Genomic DNA, 22,221 nt, shown 5'->3' on the forward strand with positions numbered 1-22,221 from the left:
AGTCATCTCACACCACTTACCACAAACCAGTACAGCTTATTCAGCTACAGTACATCACACACAGAGTGTGAAACACATGCACACACCGAGGACGTTTACCGAGGAGACAAGCAAGGCAATATCTTCTCAAAAAATACAAAAATAATATAAGAAACCCATTTTTTTTTTTAAGTAGCACTGTCCAACAGTGACATCAGCAGATAAAGTTTCAGAGGGAGGTGGATTTCTGGACAAATGGAGGAATTTAACAGACTAAATTAAACAAATAAATACTATGTGTGTGTGTGTGTGTATATATATATATATATACCGATCAGCCACAACATTAAAACCACCTGCCTAATATTGTGTGGTCCCCCTCATGCTGCCAAAACAGCGCCAACCCGCATCTCAGAATAGCATTCCGATATTATATTCTTCTCACCACAATTGTACAGAGCGGTTATCTGAGTTATCGTAGACTTAGTCAGTTCGAACCACTCTGGCCGAATCTGTTGACCTCTCTCATCAACAAGGCGTTTCCATCCGCAGAACTTGCCACTCACTGGATGTTTTGTGTTTTTGGCACCATTCGGAGTAAATTCTAGAGACTGTTGTGCGTGAAAATCCCAGGAGATCAGCAGTTACAGAAATACTCAAACCAGCCCCTCTGGTACCAACAATCATGCCACGGTCCAAATTATTGAGATCACATTTTTTTCCCCATTCTGATGGTTGATGTGAACATTAACTGAAGCTCCTGACCCGTATCTGCATGATTTTATGCACTGCTGCCACACGATTGGCTGATTAGATAATCGCATGGATGGTTGCTGGTGCCAGACGGCTGGTTCGAGTATTTCTGTAACTGCTGATCTCCTGGGATTTTCACACACAACAGTCTCTAGAATTTACTCCGAATGGTGCCAAAAACACAAAAAATCCAGTGAGCGGCAGTTCTGCAGATGGAAACGCCTTGTTGATGAGAGAGGTCAACAGAGAATGACCAGACTGGTTCTATATTAGGCAGGTGGTTTTAATGTTGTGGCTGATAATAAATATATAAATATAATATTTCATTTTAAGGTGTATTTCACAATGTATTTGATGTCGTGTTGTATATCAAGGCTTATTCCACGTGGTACTTTTAATTTTCTAATACAAAAATAAACAAATACATCTCACACCTTATTTATTCATACTAACATGTAACATACGGAACGGTGGCTCAAAGGTTAGTACTGTCGCCTCACAGTAAGAAGGTCCTGGGTTTGAGTCCTGGCTCAACTAGGCCTTTCTCCGTGGAGTTTGCATGTTCTCCCTGTGTTTGTGTGGGTTTCTGCCACAAGTCCAAAAACATACAGGTTAAGTGAATAGACTCTAAAATTGCACTGTAGGTGTGAGTGAGAGTCCCCCAGCCACTGGGGGTTATGTCAGGGAGCACATCTGGTGTTACATCTGTGCCAAGTCAAATATGCAGATCATGGATGGTCTGCTGTGGCAACCCCTAATGGGAGCAGCTAGAAGAAGATATATGTTTTTTATTTAGTTTGTTAAATTCCTTCATATCAAAAGGTAGTAAAATAGTCAGACAACCATTAGCTGTAACAAATAAATGAGAGGACTTTGCCTCCTCGTTTTAGAAGTCCACCACATAACCCCGCCCCCCCCACCTGGTTGGAAGCTGATATTTCTGCTAAAGCTGAGTGAGCAGATATGAAGAGAGTGAATAAAGTGTGGAAATGGAGAGATTATTTTGCTTTTCCATCAGTTCTTGTGTTTCTGCTGTCTGACCTAGATAACAACGATATGAGTTAAAGAAAGACTGCCGAACAGATGGTAAGAGACACACAGTGTATGTGAGAGTGTAAATATGTGTACTAGTAATGCTGTTCAATGAAATAATCTCTGTGATCAAATATTAATGAGACCCCAATTATGTACATCCTGCTTCCTTTCACAGCACCTTCTTACAGTAACTGTGTGTGTGTGTGTGTGTGTGTGTGTGTGTGTATTAGAGAGAAACTAAGTGAAATAATCCAGTACCCTGCCGGCTCATTAAATATGCAGGCCTGTTATAGATTCATTAAGGATGGAATACAAATCAGCCTTAGTCTCAGAGAAAAGGGAAAAGAAACAAGAGCGATGCATTTAAAATGAGAGGAAATGAGAGGTTTTGGGTGCGCTTATGTAATCTCTCTCTCAATCTTTGATCTTTGATTAATCTTTGGTTTAATAATTAATCCCCCTACTTTCAAGACATGGCACAGGAGTGGCATTCTTCTTTGGCATTTCTAATGTTTTTGTGAGTCTATGTCAAATTTCTGGTTACCAGCACTGTTGTGATTGGTTGCTCTTGCCTGTCAGTCACCTCTTAAAGGGATAGTTCACCCAAAAATAAACATCAGCCATTATTTACTCACTTTCATGCCATTCTAAACCTGTAGACTTTCTTTCTTCTGCAGAGATGTTTTGTAGATTGAATTACAACTATTAAAATGTTTTACTTTAGATATCTGTAATTTGGTAACACAAATAGAGTTTGTTTGAAGTAAGTTTAAATGAAGCTAATTAACGCTCTAGCAGGATGTACAGTGCGTGTGTGTATGTGTGTGTATGTGTGTGTCTGTTCGTGTGTGTCGGAGGTGTTATCTCAGTGCGTGTTAGAGAGTTTGTGTGAGACACGAGCGTAGGAGGCATATTCCCTGTCTGAACAGCTTGAGCGTATGTGCGTGTGTGTGTGTGACAAAGATTCACAGATTCAGTCATATCAAAATATCCCTGTGGTTTTTAAAGAAGCCTGTTAAGAATGTGATGACAGAAACCAGACTTCATTATATCCTAAACACAACCTCACAACACACTAAAAAAGCCGCACACCTACAGTATGCAATAAACCACACGTCACTGCCACTGAAAACACCAACAGTGTATGAACCCCCGGTGCCAATGGAACTCAAAACCAACAACACAATTACACATTATCACAATTACATAACATGGACATTTCCTCCAGTGTCATTCAGAGCAAATCTCAAATTCTGTATTGTGTTTAATTAGAATCCTGTGATGGGAATACAATTTTAAAAGTTTTCTAAAAAAAAAAAAAAAAAAATGCTGACTCCTTTGTCTTGCTAGGCATTTGATGTATCCTAAATCAGGGACTAAAACAAAATGTTTTTAATTTTGGTTCATTCTGAGCAGAAACTGTATTTTTTCATTTTGGTTTCGGCTTTCTGCAGCCTCATTTCCAAATAGTAACCAGATAGAACATAATAAAAATATGGTTGATAATGTTCTTTCTAATATGACACTACTCTGTGCTAAGGGTGGCTGATATGCCAGTTGCAGTGTTTCCAAATCTCACAAGAAAAACAAGCTTAACATGAGGGACTTGCCTCACCCAAAATAAGCGATTACATTTCTTCCCATGTGGAGGAAGTTTCAGGACAGAAATCGTAACAAGCACAGTACACAGTCAACAACTTAAAGTAAAGTATTTTCAATAAATGTATTAATAATATTAAATATATCCCCAAAAATATTAAAAATATAAATTTGTCCACCAAAATTCAAATAACAACCTAAATTTCTCTCTCTCCTGCATGCACAAACACACTGCATGGGCGTGTTTGGACTAAACATCACCTTTTGCGGGCTGAATGATTTATTTATTTTTTTAAATTTGTTTTTTTAATTAGAGGTGTCCTTCAGAATTGAAGCACATGCTTATGTTCTGCTAAAAATAGAAAGGCTAATTTTTTTCAGGCGACAGGAAATGGTGTAATTCCGAAAATGTACTGCCAAAAACACTACAGACTTTGGTTTCATGAAAAAATTATTGGAACAAAATTAACCTATTATTAACCGGTTACCAGCATTTAAAAATAACGTTTTCACTTTGGAACAGTTGAAAGGGATTTTGTTCCATTTTCAGAAAGAAATAGTTCATTTTCGTTTTTAGTTTTTAGTTCTTGTCCTTAATAAACACAATTAAATAATATTTTCTCACTTTTGGCAGAACTGGGCAAAATTAAGGCTTGAATTGAAATGATGTTAAATAAAATATTCTGCTCACAATGATACTTACCTTAATTTTTCAAAATTTTCAAACATCACTTGTCTCATATTTCATCTCAAACATGCTCTTTACTGACACTTTTGTCCACTTGGTTAACAAGTACACTAAATTATAAACAATAAAATATTAGTGGCAAAATTGTTTGGTGTGGTGGAAATGACAACTGTGGGAAAAATATTATAGAAATATTTTTAACAATAAATATATGTTTATTTAAGTTATATTTATGTTTATTTTTTAGTTTAGTTTATCATAGTTTTAACATGTAATAATTTGTATTTTTATAATGGATTATCTTTTTTTTCCCCATTTCATTTTATAATCGGTCTATCAATCTATACATAAAAGGCATTTGAAAATTAATTAATGAGGAAGGTCTGGTAAAAATTTTCCAATTCATTTTTAATGTGACCTTCATACAGCAAAAAGAAAACGTTGAAATCTGTTCAATGTTTTTTCTTTTTTTATTGTTTTTTTTTTTTTTATAAAAATCAACCAGTGACATGAAAGTGCCCGAAGTTGAAGAAACACCCTGATATGTAAACACGGGTGGTCATATGTTAATGTGTTCGTAATTGAGACAATTCACGTATAAAACGGCGATTTAAGATTTTTCACAGATAGTGATTTTTCGTAAATGGTCTGGAAGGATTGGGGAGGGAGTTTGTTTATGCTGTGTTGTATGTCCAATCTCATATCAAATGAGCATGGAAAAATCCTGTTTTCCATGATATGACCCCCTTTACCTTATAAAAACTTTTTTTTTTTCTCAAGAATGTAACTAAATATTCCAAACTGTGGGGGGAAAATTTATTTTAAGCATTGATTGGTTATTTGAAAAACCCAAAATTTTCAACCACTAATCTGAATATTGGTGATGAGGATCATCTATGGTGGTTACAACCCTGATTTTTCTTATAAAAATGCCAGCAAAAAAGAAAAAGAAACCATCTGACTGGCTCAACACATCATTGGTTCATAGAAAAACGGGAAGCAATTTCTTCTACGCTTTGAAAGTCTGGCTGCTATTTCAGTTCTTTCTGTGAACTCCATAAAGGTCTGAGATTCTCTGTAATATGAACAAAATCACTTACCATAGAGAACGAAATGGAGAAAGGAAAGATATTAGGTCAGCAATGAAGTCAGCTCGCTTTCCAGTCAAGAGTGTCTCCACTCTATCTCAAAAACATCCATCTTCAAAAGGTAACTCGTATGTTCAAGATCATTTGTGCTGTGCAGAACTTTGATGAGAAATTCTTAAATTAGACCTATTTCTATAGTATCTTCAAACCTCAGAAACCTAGAATTGCAGTCTGAACAAAACATATAACATTTGACGAGTACTTTAACTGAGCAATAGACTGGAATTAGGCATTCCCAAAAATACTGAAGTTGCTTTCTGGTTGATTTCATGAGTGTTTGTGGGTCACTACTGCTACTATTTCTGTTAAGTGACATCGGAAGACATATTCTCAGAGGAGCGCCTATGTACTCACAGATGTGAAGGCGCACTGCTTCTGTACTATAGGGAAACTTCAGGAGTGTATATCTGTGTTTCAGAGGTGTGTATGCCCTGATAGCACTCATACATTGCCGAAACATCTATTAGAAGTGTTGTTAGAAAGCTGGAAGAAAGGTTTAGAGCGTTCGATATTCACTTGATGAATTCCCAACATTTACGATTTAGAATGTACCTGAATATGATCTTTTTAAGATGTTTACCAGATCTTCATACACAAATACAACGCATACAAAATATTTGAAAGTTTAGGTCTTGGATGCTGACTGGCAGGTCTGGTTAGTGATACAGATTTCCTAATTTGATTAGATTCTCATCTAGTCCGGCATTTTGATACAAATCTGCTTTTTTGCCCCACTGTTTACGTTCATAACACATGCACTGTTTTTACATTAAGGCCCTGATTTACAAAGATCCCAAATAATGTGAACTAATTTGATTGTGCAATCTATCAAATTATGTATGCGTGTCGTGGGTTTATTGCAGGTGATTTACTAAAAACAATTGCGCAGATAGCTACAAGTGCAAATACGTTGGACACACCTTCCAAAAGAAGGCTTTTGTGTGTGGAAATTGCACCAAATGCACGCTCACTTGCAGTACAGCTCTCACTAAATAATAGGCTTCTATTTAATTTGTATTCAAAATGATATGGCATTCTCAGTGTCTCTGCTTTGCCACAACGACAGCATGATGCACAGCACGAATCAGATTAATACCTGCATTTCATTCATATTAATTTGTTCTTGCAGTTTCCATTTTTAAAAAGAGTTTCGGACTTGATTTTGAATTTAATTTAATTTGCATTGACATCTCCCTTTATTTTGCGCATTTGGAGGCACGTCTCTAAATTGCATATTCATTTCGGGCAAACAGAAACATTTATATGTTATTAAAGCACTTGCTATCATGTCTGCCTGTGTTTTTATACTTGCAAACCTTTATTAAATCAGTGCCTGGCCAAAATTAGCATATTTATGGAATTTAGACACAAATCCATCTCAGGATCATTCAAATGAAGAACGCTATTAATCGGGAATCTATTTTTTACCCATCCTTAACGATCGGTCAATATAGCATTCCAGTCATGTTAACATACACAATATATTAACAGGTGAAAAGAAATAATTTTCTGAAAAACCGGACTGAAAAACAAACAGCTTAAGTTAGCCTAAGGTGGTTTACTGGTCTTAGCTGGTTTAAGTTGGTTTCATAGCTTGGCCAAGCTAGTCTTCAGCTGGTCTGATCAGGTAATACAGTTGAAGTCAGAAGTTTACATACACCTTAGCCAAATACATTTAAACTCAGTTTTTCACAATTCCTGACATTCCCTGTCTTAGGTCAGTTAGGATCACTACTTTATTTTAAGAATGTGAAATGTCAGACTAATAGTAGAGAGAATGATTTATTTTAGCTTTTACTTCTTTCATCACATTCCCAGTGGGTCAGAAGTTTACATACACTTTGTTAGTATTTGGTAGCATTGCCTTTAAATTGTTTAACTTGGGTCAAACATTTTGGGTAGCCTTCCACAAGCTTCTCACAATAAGTTGCTGGAATTTTGGTCCATTCCTCCAGACAGAACTGGTGTAACTGATTCAGGATTGTAGGCCTCCTTGCTCGCACAAGCTTCTTTAGTTCTGCCCACAAATGTTCTATTGGATTGAGGTCACGGCTTTGTGATGTCCACTCCAATACCTTGACTTTGTTGTGCTTAAGCCATTTTGCCACAACTTTGGAGGTATGCTTAGGGTCACTGTCCATTTGGAAGATCCATTTGCGATCAAGCTTTAAATTCATGGCTGATGTCTTGATATGTTGCTTCAATATATCCACATCATTTTCCTTCCTCATGATGCCATCTATTTTGTGAAGTGCACCAGTCCCTCCTTCAGCAAAGCACCCCCACAACATGATGCTGCCACCCCCGTGCTTCACGGTTGGGATGGTGTTCTTCGCTTGCAAGCCTCACCCTTTCTCCTCCAAACAAAACGAGGGTATTTATGGCCAAACTGTTCAATTTTTGTTTCATCAGACCAGAGGACATTTCTCCAAATAGTAAGATCTTTGTCCCCATATGCACTTGCAAACTGTAGTCTGGCATTTTTATGGCAGTTTTGGAGCAGTTTCTTCTTCCTTGCTGAGCAGCCTTTCAGGTTATGTCAATATAGGACTCATTTTACTGTGGATATAGATACTTGTCTACCTGTTTCCTCCAGCATTTTCACAAGGTCCTTTGCTTTTGTTCTGGGATAGATTTGCACTTTTCGCACCAAAATACGTTCATCTCTAGGAGATGAAATGCATCTCCTTCCTGAGCGGTATGATGGCTGCGTGGTCCCATGGTGTTTATACTTGCATAATATTGTTTGTACAGATGAAGTGGTACCAAGGATGAACCAGACTTCTGGATTACCACAATTTTTTTTCTGTGGTCTTGGCTGATTTCTTTTGATTTTCCCATGATGTCAAGCAAAGAGGAACTGAGTTTGAAGGTAGGCCTTAAGTACATCCATAGGTACACCTCCAATTCAGTACACCTCCTTCCAGAAGCTAATTGGCTAATTGTCTAAAAGGCTTGACATCATTTTATGGAATTTTCCAGAAAGCTGCTTAAAGGCACTGTTAACTTAGTGTATGTAAACTTCTGACCCACTGGAATTGTGATATAGTCAATTAAAAGTGAAACAATCTGTCTGTAAACAATTTTTGGAAAAATGAGTCATGTCATGCACAAAGTAGATGTCCTAAATGACTTGCCAAAACTATAGTTTGCTAATATTAAATCTGTGGAGTGGTTAAACAATGAGTTTTAGTGACTTCAGCCTAAGTGTATGTAAACTTCTGACTTCAACTGTAAGTGTCTCAGACCCTCTGGAAGTTAGAAAACCAGACCAGCTTGGAGACCAGCAAAGACCAACAAACCAGCTTATGCTGGTTTAAGCTGCTCTCTTTCAGAGCAGTGTCTGCAATGCAAGTGCACTTTTAGAGTGTGCAAATGCATATTGTGTGTGTGTGTGTGTGTGTGTGTGTGTGTGTGTGTGTGTGTGTGTGTGTGTATCATTCTGCATATGCAAGACTCATCTCGTGTTTAGTGGTACTGCAGTGAAGAAATCCCAGAAACTCCTAAGCAAGACTCAAAAAATGAACAGAAAAAGAGACGAGAAAGGACAAAGCACATAGAAAGGCTTTATGAGTCTGTCAATTCGGTGTGCTCATCCACTTTCTCTGTTATTGTGCGACTATATTTAGGCCCAGAGGCCTTGCGAGGTTATACAGGGCAGAAAACAGAATTTAATCATATCACATCAGGTTATGTGACCATTACAGTGAACCTCTGAGAGAGAGAGAGACAGGGGAAATCAAGGTAAAACCAGCAGGGACAGGTGTATGAAGATGTTCTGTGTAACATTTACGTAGCTGTCAGTATAATTTAAGTGTTTGTTTGGATGTGACCTGACATGCTCTTGACTGAAGACTTTGACTGGCAGATACATAGGCACTTTGCCATAAAAAGATTGGCTGTGTTTCAAAACCTTGTGAACGGCCTAACTGCTGAAAACTTAGACAGCATTTCTGAGCATCCTGGCCACATTTGAACCAAGGAGGTCTATAATACCTAAAAAGAGCCCTTAGCATTCCCATTCATCTCGATGGTATCACAAGATCGTGAACAGTCCCAAGCCCTTCAATAGTGAATATCCTGAGCTGTGATGTCAAAGGCAGCACACATGGACATTGTTTCTGTTTCACGCTGTTAAGAGCCTTCTAAAAAAAACTGTCACTGGTAAAATATCTACTAGAATATAATGAAATATTTACAATTTATATATCACATGCAAAACAAATAAAATAAATTTCAATGGCCGTTAATCGAGAAAGACACCTTTTGCCCCTCGAATGGTGTAGTTAAAATATCTAACAGGGGCTAACTGGACCATGCTAAACGGCCAAACCTTGACCCCTTGACCTAAACAGCATTTTTGTCCATAACAGGTATGGTCAAACATTTTAAATCTAACATTTGAAAGCAACAACAATGCCCAAAAATGCTTTCTAGGTAGGCAGCTCACAAGGTTTTGGAACACAAGAATTTCTAATCCTGCATTAAACATGGACAATTAAAGGTGCTTTTCCAATAAATATTGCTTGTAGCCAGTAATTGTGCTCAGTCTGGGTTTCTAACTCCAGCCCAAAGGACAACACAACAGAGTAAACACAAAGCTTTGCCAAGTCAATCAAACTCCTTGATTACTGTAACTGAAGTTATTGTGTGGTGACTTTATAATTTTCCAGGTTCTGTTTCGCTAATACCTAAATAAATGACTATGGAACACCAGCGGACATTCTGAGTCATTCTGAGGACAATAATCCAGTGAAAATGCATTTAGAAAAACATGGTGTTGAAAGTTTTTGAAAGAACAAAAACAGATTGACTTTACACGGTCCAATGGGAACGTCATTGACATTATGACAACATCTGATGGAGAAACTGAATTAATTAACTTAAAGGAATATTATGGTTTATTTTCAACCAATGTTGAACTGTCGATTACCCCAGACAATAGTTACAACTATGTATTAAAGAACATTAAAAGCAATTATCATAAATAAACTTACAATGGAATCTTAGCAGGCAAGTGGGCAGCATTGCAAATAGGCTATGGGCTCTATTTTCGTGAGTGTGCAAAGCGCAGCGCTACGCACAATGATCATGCGCTACGTCTTACAAACTTTTCGTGAGCACGCTAATTCAAAGTGTAATTTTCGTGCCAGTGAAAAGCGAAAGTGGGCATGGGTGGGAGTGTATGTGCTATCTGTGGGTGTATGCGCGCAAACTGTGGGTGTGTTGTATGTTAATGAAGTGGCATAAGGCGCAATTTGCTATTTTCCTGAGAAATAGGTCATTGCGCTAAGACGTTTTAATAGCACTTCTATTTTCATCGCAAAGTCCTAACTTAGTTCCTACATTTGCAGTTTGGAGATTCCACCAGAAGGTGGTAATAAAGTTTATGTCCGAACTCTGAAAATATAGTGGAACATCAAATTAGTTGAGTTGCATGGCTAAATTTATGAGATTGTGTTACACCTTCTATATGTCATGGTTTATTTATAATTATTATTATTATTATTATTATTATTATTATATTTATATTTACAATTGTGCTATAAGTAAAATGTGTGCTAAACATTAATAAAAAAAAAAAATGTATATATACAGGTGCATCTCAATAAATTAGAATGTCGTGGAAAAGTTCATTTATTTCAGTAATTCAACTCAAATTGTGAAACTCGTGTATTAAATAAATACAATGCACACAGACTGAAGTAGTTTAAGTCTTTGGTTCTTTTAATTGTGATGATTTTGGCTCACATTTAACAAAAACCCACCAATTCACTATCTCAAAAAATTAGAATACATCATAAGACCAATAAAAAAAACATTTTTAGAGAATTGTTGGCCTTCTGGAAAGTATGTTCATTTACTGTATATGTACTCAATACTTGGTAGGGGCTCCTTTTGCTTTAATTACTGCCTCAATTCGGCGTGGCATGGAGGTGATCAGTTTGTGGCACTGCTGAGGTGGTATGGAAGCCCAGGTTTCTTTGACAGTGGCCTTCAGCTCATCTGCATTTTTTGGTCTCTTGTTTCTCATTTTCCTCTTGACAATACCCCATAGATTCTCTATGGGGTTCAGGTCTGGTGAGTTTGCTGGCCAGTCAAGCACACCAACACCATGGTCATTTAACTGACTTTTGGTGCTTTTGGCAGTGTGGGCAGGTGCCAAATCCTGCTGGAAAATGAAATCAGCATCTTTAAAAAGCTGGTCAGCAGAAGGAAGCCTGAAGTGCTCCAAAATTTCTTGGTAAATGGGTGCAGTGACATTGGTTTTCAAAAAACACAATGGACCAACACCAGCAGATGACATTGCACCCCAAATCATCACAGACTGTGGAAACTTAACACTGGACTTCAAGCAACTTGGGCTATGAGCTTCTCCACCCTTCCTCCAGACTCTAGGACCTTGGTTTCCAAATGAAATACAAAACTTGCTCTCATCTGAAAAGAGGACTTTGGACCACTGGGCAACAGTCCAGTTCTTCTTCTCCTTAGCCGAGGTAAGATGCCTCTGACGTTGTCTGTGGTTCAGGAGTGGCTTGACAAGAGGAATACGACAACTGTAGCCAAATTCCTTGACATGTCTGTGTGTGGTGGCTCTTGATGCCTTGACCCCAGCCTCAGTCCATTTCTTGTGAAGTTCACCCAGATTCTTGAATCGATTTTGCTTGACAATCATAAGGCTGCGGTTCTCTCGGTTGGTTGTGCATCTTTTTCTTCCACACTCTTTCCTTCCATTCAACTTTCTGTTAACATGCTTGGATACAGCACTCTGTGAACAGCCAGCTTCTTTGGCAATGAATGTTTGTGGCTTACCCTCCTTGTGAAGGGTATCAATGATTGTCGTCTGGACAACTGTCAGATCAGCAGTCTTCCCCATGATTGTGTAGCCTAGTGAACCAAACTGAGAGACCATTTTGAAGGCTCAGGAAACCTTTGCAGGTGTTTTGAGTTGATTAGCTGATTGGCATGTCACCATATTCAAATTTTTTGAGATAGTGAATTGGTGGGTTTTTGTTAAATGTGAGCCAAAATCATCACAATTAAAAGAACCAAAGACTTAAACTACTTCAGTCTGTGTGCATTGAATTTATTTAATACACGAGTTTCACAATTTGAGTTGAATTACTGAAATAAATGAACTTTTCCACGACATTCTAATTTATTGAGATGCACCTGTATTTTTGTTTTTACTTAAAGGTGCAATATGTAACATTTTTCATGTAATATTCGCCTTTTTTTTGCCAATGTGTGAACGGCTTGTAATGCAACCTTCCCGGACTTCCTAGGTTGCCTGTTAAAGCCTGTAGACTGATTTTCATGTGAAGGGAGCGGGTCGCTTTTGCTGGGAAAATCCAAAGAATGTGACGTTTTGCACGCTCGAGAGCCTTGCCTCAGTGCTTCTGCTATTTAACAGCGTCAACAGACAGTCTGCAACACTAGGTAACATTATCTTAGAGATGGAATCCAGCAAACGGCCGGCTCCCAGCACAGCACCAACTCCTACACAAACTCTGAGTAAGCCACAAAAAAAAATAAAAATAAAAAAAATTTATAAAAAAAAAACATTTACTGCATCCCGTCTGGCTAAGCGGGAATGTGATTGTGGTCGAGCGAAAACTAGAGTGAACATCGGCAGGACATTTGATTCCTGGAGGGACATTCGTTTGGTTTTGGGGATCAGAACCGACCCTGAATTGGCATATTTCTTATTGGACAGGTAAGCTTACATAACTGCAAAGCATGTGAAATATAGTGCCATAAGGATTGAGCTGAGTCATTTTAGCTAACTTGATCTTGCCTGCTAACGCTGACGAATTGCAAGCTACCTTGCTTCATAACTTTCAAATAATTTCAACGATCTTCTCTTTATACTAAAAGTCAGGTATGCTGATTCACAGTAACTGACATAATGTTAATCTGTAATTATTCAGCAAGGTAAACTACAATAACACATGAAATTAATGCTAGACAATGTTCAAGATAATGCAAAAAGCTCCATTCATTCGTGTAACGTAACTTGGTTTTACAGAAAATATATACATTCTATTATTATAAAACAATAGCGCTTCGATATATCAAAATGACAGTTATGATGGAATCACATCAGTACTGAATTGTGTCAACATATTTATAATGTACAGTCTATTTTATAAACAGCTACTGTCATCATCCACCAAATTTAGCTAACAGCTATTGATAAAGCTGGCTAGCTAGCTAACGCCAACATAGGCTATCGTATAAATGCAGTCAATGTATCATGCAAAGAAAAGTGAATACTTCAACTACAGTCTCACATAGTCAGACCTATATCCACACTTTGTTTTAGCCCTGTTCCAGCACTAGAAAGTCAAATATAATATACAGTCTCAAAGTTTGTAGTAAAACAATCATAACTGTGTAATTTTAATTATGCTACCTCATCTGTCAGCATGATGCCGGTGGATCACGTTCAGTCTCTTTGTTTTGGTCAATGCTCGCTCGCGTCCCTATGGAGTGTGTGCGCGTAATCACGAGCAACAGGCTGCAGTTCACTTAACGGCCACAGGTGTCATTAATAAGAAGGGTTTCTGAATCTTACATACTGCACCTTTAAGAAATGAGAGAGCTTGGTGCTTGAAAAATAAGTGCATGGAGAGCTTGGTGATATCAACTGAAAAGGAAAATAGTTTGAGAGGTAGAGATAGTTATTACATTTTGACAAAAGACTATAAAGAAAAACATTAATACGACCGGGGAACTTGTATTAAGAGAGTAAAAAGGGTCAGTTTTGATGTTGCCTTTATGTTGTAAATAACCTAGAATATTCCTTCAATTACAAAACTGACTGGAGTACAGGACTTGTAGGCTAATAGTAAAGGATCTGGGCGTCTAAGAGTAAGTTGGTGCTTTTTCAACAGTGAGCAAAGCACTTAACCCAGGATGCTCCATGGGGACGGTCAGTGCAATTAGTAAACTGTGAGTCCTAGCAGATAAAAAGCGTCTGTTCAGCCACGGGTATAATGAGCGTGGGATTTTCTTGACACTTTGTGTTTGACATTTTTGATGCTCTGTGTTCAATTGAGAAGCCTTGACTCACTGTTTGTGCTGAGTAAACAATAGATGCTTCCAGGCAAAAAAAAAAACACAGTTTTCAGTTTCAGTTAAATTGTAGTTTAACATTATGTTTTGTTTTATAAGAGGGGGATGGATGGATGGATGGATGGATGGATGGATGGGTGGGTGGATGGATAGTAGGGCTGTCAATCGATTACAAATTTTAATCAAATTAATCACATGAAAACAGGTGATACTTCAAGCTTGAATTGCTCTGATGGACAGAATATTCCTTATTACGGTCCAGGGACATGATTAATTGCATTACTTTTTTTAATCACAAAAGTTGCGCTAATTAATCACACTGAATTAATGTGTTAATAGGCAGCACTCATTGATACAGTAGATAGATAGACAGACAGACAGACAGACAGAATAAAAGACAGACAGACAGACTGAGAGAACAAAAGAACGTCAGACAGACTGACTGACTGATCGATAGAACGACAGACAGAAAGACAGACAGACAGACAGTTATTTTGTAGATAGACAGTCAAACAGACAGATAGAGCAAAAGAACAACAGACAGATAGATAGACAGACAGACAGACAGACAGATAGAACAAAAGAATGACAGACAGATCAATAGAACAAAATCTAGATGAATGACAGACAGACAGACAGACAGTTCTTTCGTAGATAGACAACAGAACAAAAGAACCGAAGACAGACAGATAGATCGATGATAGATAGAATAAAAGAATGACAGACAAACAGACAGACAGACAGACAGATTGATAGACAGACAGATAGATCAATAGATAGAATACAAGAAGGACAGACAGACAGATAGATAGATAGATTTCAGTAAACAACGTTGTTTTCATTTAGTTTTCATTTTAGTTTTCGTTAATAATAACAACACTGGTAAGAATGTGTATGTGCGCTTTCAGTTCCAGATTGAGTCTGCTTTTGTGTGTGTTTGTAGAATTGCTTCCTAAGGTTGTGATTGCGTGTACAAAGACATGTGTGAAGTGTGTCCTTCCAATCTGCTTGTGTGTGTATGTGTGTGTGCTCTTTAAGCTGTAATTGTGCCTGTAGAGTTTTGCGCAGTCCTCGGGTGATTTATGGCGAATGCCAGCACACATCTAACAAGGGCAATAAATTCACCCGCCTGCTAGTACAACTGCAAAATGTGTGTACTTGAGTGTGTAATGTATTTACAAACATGCAATTATGTAATGCGGAGTACAACACGCAAACTGCCTTTTGTGTTCTCGCACCTCTAGCTGCGTCTCTGTATTGTCCTCATTCTTTTCGTCAAAAGTTTACAGTCACACACACACATACTGTATGCACTGTTTGCAGAGTATGCAGAGTCTATCCAACTGTATGCAAACAGTTGGATAGACTCTTCATTGGAATATTGACAGGAGAGTGACAGAGTAGATGACCTTTGACACTGGGTCCCTAACCTTTGACCCCTGAAGTTTGCCTACCCTTGGCCAGTATGTGTGTGTGAGCATGCCTTTGGAGGAAACATTCCCTTATATTTGTGTGAGCATGTAAGAGAGAGAAACCGGCTAAGAGGTGTAGAGAAACGAAGATAGATGAGTAGACATTTTATGGTAGCAACCATAGAAACAGTCTATCATGGACCCCTTCAAATGAAAATGTTTGATGTCTAGCCCTCAAATCTTCCTTTCTACCTAAAATAAAAACCCTAAAATAAAACCTTAAAGCTGCAGTGTGTAATTTCTGTGCCACTAGCATAAAACAGAGACTGCAAGACAGAATTTTTTCAATCTCATGGCTTTGGTGGAGCCAATGTTGCTGTGTCAGGCAGCTCAAACTAATGGACTGCTATTCCATTTGGTGCAACTAGTAGAAAAAGCTGCATCACATAGCTTGCGACTTGCAAGGATCGAACCAGCAACTTTCTGGTTACTAACCATGAGCATCTAGTTGGGATGTTTGTTTGGATTTTTTGGGACAAATACATTTATTTTTACCCTTAAATGAGCTTCAAATCTTTAGGACCCTATACGTTTTTTTTTTGTTTTTTTTTTTATAAATTTGCAAAGATTTCAAACAAACTTCATTCACGTTGTCATTATGGGTTATTGTTTGTAGAATTTTGAGGAAAATAATGAATTTAATCCATTCTGGAATAAGGCTGTAACATAACAAAATGTGGAAAAAGTGAAGCGCTGTGAATACTTTACGGATGCACTGTAAACATAATCCATCAAACTCCATTGGTTTAATTCATGTGTTCTGAAGTATTCCAGTTGGTTTTGTGTGAGAACAGACCAAAATGTACAGTAAATCATTTTTCACTGTACACTTTGACAGCAGTCTCCTTGGTGATAGTGATTTCAAGCTAGATTACACTTCCTATTTTGATCTGTTCTCACCCAAATCCAACTTGATTGCTTTAGAAGACATTGATTTAACAACTAGAGTCTTATGAATTGCCTTTATACTGCCTTTATCTCATTTTTGGAGCTTCAAAGGTTTGGTCACCATTCACTTGCATTGTATGGACCTAAAGAGCTGAGATATTGTTCTAAAAATCTTTGTGTTCTTCAGATGAAATCTACACATCTGGGATGGCATGAGGGTGAGTAAATGATGAGAGAATTTTCATCTTTGGGTGAACTATCCCTTTAAATCTTGCTATCCACCTTAAATCAAACCAACAAAAGACCGACCATACTCAAGTCAACACTAAAGTAAAACCTTGAAGCTGCAGTGTATAATTTCAGTGCCACCAGCAGCAAAAAAGATAAAAGAAATGAAAATAAAAATCCTGAACACTTTTGTATCTGCCACTGTTTCTTTAAGCTTAGGGGTTTGTTCAAATCCCTCAACATAACAATATCATTGTCACTAACAGAAAACGTATTGTCAAAGGGAAAAAGAGAATGACAAGGTGTGAGAGAACACGGGCGGATGGGGGTTAAAGCTAAGTGTCTGGGTCAGACAGAATGACATGACAAGTGCAATAATTGTAAAAAAGAGCTTTGTGAGGTAATTCAGTCCACTAGACAGAGGCTTAGCACATAAATCACACACACACACACACACACACACACACACACACACACACACACATTTCAACAAGTACACACAAATATAGAAATCATTACCCACTGATGCACACCTCCATAAGTACCCACTTTTCTAACAAACAGAAAACCAGGCAAAAATGATAAGTTACTTGAATGCAGTGTATAAAAGATAAACCATCACCCTATCAAAATTTAATTTGTATGTCAATCGTTCCCTCTCTACCTCAACTGTCAAAATTCGACCTAAATAAAATGTAGGCCAATGCAGTGTTTAACTGGCCTGAGGTGACAGACACACCACCAAAGCCCATTCACTCTTCATGTATGTGTCCCAGGATGTCCCTGTGAGTGACATATACTGCAGTGGTTTTTTTTTTCCATTTCCATCTTAGTGTCACCTTATAGGCTACATCTACAGTTTATCAAGTCCTATTCGATATTCAGTGACTACACAAGGCAGTACAAGCTACTTAATGCACCACAAATAAGCCAGTCATTCTCACACTGATTCATTTACAAAAACCTTATAACTTTAGCCCTATACTTAACGTTGAATGGAAAACAGCTAACTGTATAAGGAAGCTACAAGGTGTTCAACAAAATTGGCAGCACTTTTGACTTTACAAGACTTAAGCATAATGAAATGAAACAATAGAACAATCACACTGCAAAAATCATATTCTTAACAAGTCTCTTTGTCTTGTTTTCAAGTACAAATATAGAAATATCCTTAAAAAAGATACATTTGCCTGATAAGCAAAGATATTTAGATTTGTTTACAGATAATCTATCTTGAATGTGTGTTTTTTGTCTTGTGGCAGATTTCCTTCAGGCCAGGCTTTTTCAAGCCAAGATCAAAGTTAATTTGACAAACTTTACATATCTAGTTTATCTTGTTTCAAGGATATTCAAATAATTTTTCTGGAAAACAAGACAAAGGTACTAGTGAAAATGTTTGTTTGTTTGTTTTTTATGTGCAATGCTTCAATAGCCTTATAATCCAATTAACATACCTGTCTCCTCATCGATGGTGAATCTCCCAAGACCATTGCCGTCACGTATGGAATACTGCACCTCGCCGTCCCTGCCCGTGTCATCATCCAGTGCCGACACCTGCAGCACAGAGGTGCCAATGCGAGAACTTTCCTTTACAGATCCATTCATGGCGAAATTCGAGAAATATGGTGCATAGAGGTTTTCGTTTACATCAACCACCTCAAGTTCTACAAAGCTAACTGACAGGAGCGATACAGGTCGACCTTTGTCTTTTGCCCGAACTGTTAGGTTGAAGAACTGTTGAGTTTCGTAATCCAGTTCCTTAGTTAGACGAATGGCACCACTAGTCTTGTCCACTTCGAAACGGCCTTCATAGTCATTCATGAGTGAGTACCGCACCTGCCCACCAAGTCCAAGGTCAGGGTCTTGCGTGTCCAACCATGCAATGACAGTGCCCACTGGGAGGTCTTCAAGTGCACGGGCACTTACTACATTTGGTATAAATGCAGGTGGACAGTCGTTGACATCCTCGAGTGAAATTCGTAGAGTTGTTACTGAAAATTGCTGGGCTGCTCGGTCTGCCTTGTCTCGTGCTTCCACCTTTAATATGAAGGATGGAACAAATTCACGGTCCAGTTGACCTGCCACATACACAATCCCATTCGAGCTGTTAATGCCAAACTGTGATGTGCTGGTGAGTAGGGAATACTGGATCTCACCGTTGAGACCTTGATCTTTATCAGTAGCTTCAACTTGGATCACCTCGGTACCGATTGGGGTGTTCTCTGGGATGCGGGCCTGGTAGCCACCATCTTGAAGAAACTGTGGTACATTGTCATTTGCATCTGCTATGTAAAATGTTAGAAGCCGCCAGGTGGATCTTTGTGGCTGGCCTAAATCATACAGCGTGATGTTAAGAAGGTATCTGTCAGTCCTTTCACGGTCTAATGGAAGGAAGACACTTATTATGCCATTGAGGATCCCAATGGTAAAACAGCTGTCTGTGTTGCCATCAGCTATGGCATACAACAGCTGTCCATTGAATCCTGTGTCGCCATCGTATGCTTTCACCTGAAACACACTTGTGCCAACTTCTACATCCTCACGCACAGTGATGTCTGTTGGGAAGGATTTGTCAAACTGTGGCATCTGACGATTCACAGAGAACAGGTCGATAAAGCCTTCCTCTATTTTGGGTTTACTGTTAGCTTTGGCTTTCTTTAGAAGCTTCTCAGCCAGCCGTTGGGCTACTTTTGTCTCAGTACAACTAAAGCTCTTGGGGGGTGATTTCCCTTGTACTACAGATACGTTCACAAACATGGGATCAGAGAAATATTCTCCATCTGTGGCAGTAATTTTTAGACTGAATGAGTTTTTGGGTGCCACAGTGGTGAAGGAGCGTTGCAAGGTCATGACCCCAGAATCGGGATTTAAATCAAAGTACCCTCGTTCATTCCCTGAGAGAATCTTGTACTTAACCAGTTCGAGCTCGTCAATGTCTATAGCAGACATGGTGGTGATGACCTCACCTACCGGAAGGTCTCGAGAAATCACACCAACACAGGCTACTTTCTCAAATAGGGGCTTGTTATCATTAACGTTCTCTAGGTGCACAGTGACGTTGACTTCACTTTCACGCCTGTAAGGGGATCCCCAGTCAGAAGCACGAACCACAAAACTGAAACTCTCAGGAGATGACTCAAAGTCCAGTTCCTGTGTCGTAGTGACTGCACCAGTGAACTGTTGCACACTAAATGGTAACGGTGTCAAGCTTGCCATGCTGTATGTGATGTACCCGTTTTCACCATGGTCACCATCAGAAGCTGTCACAAAAACAATAGTTGTGCCTATGGCAACACTTTCATTGACAAATACCTCGTAAGACTGTTGAGCAAATGAAGGTGCATTGTCATTGGCATCCTCAAGAACAACCCTAACCTTGACCCTAAGGTTGCTGTCTACTTCCAAAACTTCCAGTTCAAATACTTCCTGTGTGAGTTGGGTGAGCCAACGTGCTATGCTAATGACCCCCGTCATGGTGTTGATACTAAAGAATATAGAATCTGCAGAAGGTGTAAGGATGTACTCGGCATCATCAGGCTCTGGTTGGAGTTTCACAGCCTCTACTACCGTACCTGGTGGGGCAACCTCGCTCAAGAGGACCTCGTATTCATCCTTCTGAAATCTGACCTCCGCAGGGGCTGGTCGTGACAGTTTTAAATGCACTACGTGCACAGCGGAGAACTTCTGCGGCATTCCACGATCTCGAGCCTGTAAGGTGAGGTTCAGTCCAAACGGATAGCTTTCCCAGTCTAACTGCTCTGTTGCACGAAGGACAAACTCATTCGATCCATCACGACTTCTTTCCTCCTCAATGATTTCCTCACTTTGCATCTCTGTCCTTTCAATGCTAAAGAGCTCAAGAAGGTCTCCAGCCACAATGCTCACCGTCTCAATCTCTCCATTTACACCTTTATCAGCATCCTCTACGGTGATCACGGCAATGACAGGGGACTTCTCAGCCCATACAGGTGCTAATGTAACAACGCTCAATGTAGGTGTATGCTCATTAATACGTTCTACATGAACAAAGAGTTTGGCTGTACTGCTTACACCATTATTCCCATAAAGCTTCATTCCCCGGTCCATGGCCTGGATCTCCAGATCATAGCGGCTCTGAGTATCAGTGTCTAGTTTTCCACTGAGCGTAACGACTCCACTAGTTGGGTGCACAGCGAATAGCTCCATTCGTTCCTTAAAAAAGTAATAAAACTCTCCATTTGAACCAATGTCGGCATCTGTGGCAGTAACTTGGGCTACGCTGGTGCGTAAGGGTGTGCTTTCTGCAATGGTAACCGAATACGTGGTAGGGGAGAAAAGGGGCCGAAGGTCATTCATATCCAAGACTTGCACACTAACTTTAGTCCAAGCCTCTAGTACATCACCCTTAATGGAAGCTTTCACTGTCAACATGTAGTTATCTTGAACTTCACGATTCAAGATGGCAGCATTTCCCCCTTTGGTTCGTATCCTCAGGAAACAGAAATCACCCAGAGTATATTCCTCAGCCTTGAAGAATCCCTCCTCGTCCCCGGATGTGATGCGATACCTCACCTCCCATGAGTGTTGCTGGAGAGGAACGCCCATGCGCACCTGGCTGGCGGCGTAGGTGCGGGCAGCTGAATTCTCATAGACCGATGCATGGTACAGTGGCTGGGTGAACTGTAGGCGGGGCCTGTCACCTTGGCAGTGGCCTGGAGGCGGAAAGAAGAACGGCAAGAGGGCCAATTGTATAAGAATGGCCCACAGTCTTGCCCAAAGGGCCATGCTCACTGCCATCCCATCACCAAACCCATCCTGGAAAGAGACAGAGAGAAAAAGAAATACGTTGACATTAGGGTCAATCTACAAAAGGAGTATCATTGATGTCTCTTTGATGTCAACATTCATGTGGTATCAAAAAAATTTCTAAACACACAAACAAAAATCTACAAAAATCTATTTATGTTATTTTTTTTCTTCATTAATTTACTTTCAATATTCCAACTGCTGTAGCAAATATGCACATATTACATATACATATAATGTATATAAAATATATAGGTAGCATTTTATCAAAATTAACTGAAATAGGCACCCATTTCATAGAATGACCACCAGACAACCTGACCTTTCCTATCTAGGCCTAAAGCTCAGAGGTCAAAGGTGATGAGTCAAAGAGATCAAATGACAACAAGCAGAGGAAGTTGTGTATCATTGAACGGCTATTAGCCAGGCAACCACAAACCATATGACATCACTACTCAGGTCTCAAAATGGACACTGACACACAATTATATACTAGAGAAAAACCAAGAGCATGCTAGTCAGGAAATCTCTCTCTCTCTCTCTCTCTCTCTCTCTCTCTCTCTCACAC

At 39.0% G+C, this 22,221-nt stretch overlaps 1 protein-coding gene across 1 annotated transcript in view; it reads right to left on the minus strand.

The window, feature by feature from the left end:
- The window catches only part of LOC127429530 (protocadherin Fat 3-like), a 111,561-nt gene extending 89,929 nt beyond the window's left edge, over positions 1–21,632 (minus strand). Inside the window, exon 1 of the mRNA XM_051678590.1 lies at positions 18,323–21,632. Coding sequence (XP_051534550.1) covers positions 18,323–21,632 — 3,310 coding nt within the window. The remainder of the gene's footprint in view (positions 1–18,322) is intronic.
- Positions 21,633–22,221: the final 589 nt, after the last annotated feature.

Source organism: Myxocyprinus asiaticus, chromosome 39 (assembly GCF_019703515.2).
Source record: "Myxocyprinus asiaticus isolate MX2 ecotype Aquarium Trade chromosome 39, UBuf_Myxa_2, whole genome shotgun sequence".
Lineage (NCBI taxonomy): Eukaryota > Metazoa > Chordata > Actinopteri > Cypriniformes > Catostomidae > Myxocyprinus > Myxocyprinus asiaticus.